Source organism: Suricata suricatta, chromosome 8 (assembly GCF_006229205.1).
Source record: "Suricata suricatta isolate VVHF042 chromosome 8, meerkat_22Aug2017_6uvM2_HiC, whole genome shotgun sequence".
In the NCBI taxonomy this organism is placed as follows: domain Eukaryota; kingdom Metazoa; phylum Chordata; class Mammalia; order Carnivora; family Herpestidae; genus Suricata; species Suricata suricatta.
In genome coordinates this window covers 109930096-109932646 of record NC_043707.1, presented here as the reverse complement: position 1 = coordinate 109932646, position 2551 = coordinate 109930096, and the positions used below count along the sequence as shown (strand labels likewise).

The window sequence follows — 2551 nt, the reverse complement described above, 5'->3', positions numbered from 1 at the left end:
GTTTATCATTTATAAATGAGCCCAGTGCTGGCCCTGAGACTGTTATTGGGAAGTCATCAGATCATAAAGTGATGGAGGTGACATTTCAAAGTCCTGCCACTTTGGTTTCACAGGGTGCTGAAATAATCCCCTCAGGAACTGAGCATCCTGTGTTTCCCAAGGCTTATGAGCTGGAAAAACGGACTAGTCCTCAAGTTCTGGGTAGCATTCTAAAATCTGGGACTACTAATGAGAGTGGAGCCTTATCCTTGGAACCCAGTCATATAGGTGACCTGCAAAAAGCAGACACCAGTAGTCAAGGTGCTTTAGTGTTTCTCTCAAAGGACTATGAGAGAAAATCAAAATCCTCTGGCATCTCCTACAAACACTTTGTTAGGCTCCGCCAAAGAACAGAGATACCAGAGAGGCCTAGAAAGAAATGATAGCTGGGGTTCTTTTGACCTGAGGGCTGCTATTGTATATCACACTAAAGAAATGGACTCTGTTTGGAATTTGCAGAAGCAAGATCCCAAAAGGATAATCACTTACAATGAAGCCATGGATAGTCCAGATCAATGAAGGACCAGACTGCCTATTTGTAACCTTTCTGCAGCATTAGAGCCACCGTTCATGGGGGACACAAGGCTTTTATGCTCCTAGATCTTCAACGCAGCAGAGGAACCATAAGTAGAATCACAGGATAATATATACAAATATATATATATACATATACATATACATATATATATATAGTTATTTTAAAGAAAAAGGCAACTGAAAGTAATTAGACTTCTTAAGGAATCAAAATTTATTTCAAGAGACTACACATGGTTATTTAATCTCCGGTACTGAATAGTTTTTTTTTCTCTTTTGTTAGTTTTTGTTTTTAAGTGTGAATGCAAGTGATTAATGAATACAGACTTACTACCAAGTGTGGTTCTAAAGTTCCTGCTGTCATCAACTTGGGCAACAAATGACCCACTGGAAAGGCAAATCCACTTAAAAGATCTCTGTATCTTGTTCTGTGACTAAAGTGATACACTAATCACGGGGAACCCAGAATGATTCAACTTTTCCCCCACTCCTCCCTTGATCTTTTGGTTGTACTTTGAGCCCTGCGAGAATGCTGGATAAATGCCTTGGAGTTTGCAGGGGTGTTTTTTTTTTTTTTTAAGCGAATATGATTTGCATGTCTTGCCAGGAGTTAAGCAGCCTCTGTGGGGTGTTGGGGAAATTTTTCTTTCTTTCTTTTTATTTTTTGTGGGGTGGGGGTAGGGGAGGGCATTGAAGTTCTATTAATTCTGGAATAGTTGGTGGTACATAGTTCACTTGGCTTTGGTTACATATTGGACTTTAACAAGTGAAGAATCCATGAGTGTCATTTAAAGAAAAGTTACAGAACAAACAATTGGCTTTAGATATTATGCAAAAATATTCCTTTGCCCATATTTTAATGTAATTGTATAAGTGGGAGCAAAAGCATAACTCTGCTTTTCAACTGTAGGTGCTCCAGACTTGCTCTCTATCACTAACACTAAATGTGCTGTTTTCCTGGTTTTTCATTGAACATCTAAAGAGAAACTTCTGTACCTTTCTAAAAATTCTCTTTTAATTTCTCAGAAATATCTAAAAGAGGAAGAAAAATTCCATGAAAACTAGAAAACTTTTCATGCTTTTAGTCAGTGAAGAGGCGATAAACCCTGCCTATAGAAGGTGTGTTTCCATGCAAACTATACTTCTGAGCTTATTAGCTTCTATCTTATTAAATATATTTTATTACTAGAGCAAAATGGGTTTTTTAAGGAAAATGTGAAATTCTGGAAATTTTCTTTTGGGCAGAGAAGAGCATTAGCCCTGTCTTACCATCACATTGCCGTCCTGTCACACTGCAGCTTGTATATAGCATGCTAAAATAAATTTGTGTATGTGTGTGTGCAGAAACTAAGGGTCCAATTCAAGACTGGGTGATGTTAGTGGCATAAAAACAAGTTCTCTGGCCTGACATAGCATCACTCACACACACACACACACACACACACACACACACACACACACAAATTAGTATATCCATGTATGTCAAATACAGGTTTAAAATAGCAGGGCATTTATATAGTCTTCTAATAAAAGTAGACTGGATCCCCTGGGGTGTTTGGGGGAGAAGGTAACTACTTTTGCTCAAACCTTTTGCTTAGGAAGTGTCCAGTGTTGAGCGACTGTGGTATGGATGAGTTTTCTTGTTTTGTTGATTATTTGACACTTTTAACAAGTAGTTTGTGAAAGAAGCTTGTTGGGCTCAATTTAGAGTAGAGAAAATATCTTTAGTCTGGATTTCTGCCCTGCTTAGATTTTAAAAGTATAAGCATGGATTGCCAATTCCACTTGATGTAAACAAAACGTTTTATACATTATATATACATTATATATATGTGTGTGTGTGTGTATATATATATATATATATATATATATATATATATATATATATATATAATAACATTGTTATCAGTCCAGGTTCAGAAACTTGTGGTAGGCCAGTTCCAGATAGTTTCATTTCACCTGTAAACTGTATCACTTT

The 2551-nt window shown here is 36.9% G+C and overlaps 1 protein-coding gene across 1 annotated transcript in view; it reads left to right on the top strand.

Annotated features, from left to right (window-relative positions):
• LOC115299435 (nuclear fragile X mental retardation-interacting protein 2-like) overlaps positions 1–700 on the top strand; it is a 2445-nt gene extending 1745 nt beyond the window's left edge. Inside the window, 2 exon segments of the mRNA XM_029948801.1 lie at positions 78–331; positions 333–700. Coding sequence (XP_029804661.1) covers positions 78–331; positions 333–558 — 480 coding nt within the window. The 3' untranslated portion in view covers positions 559–700.
• Positions 701–2551: the final 1851 nt, after the last annotated feature.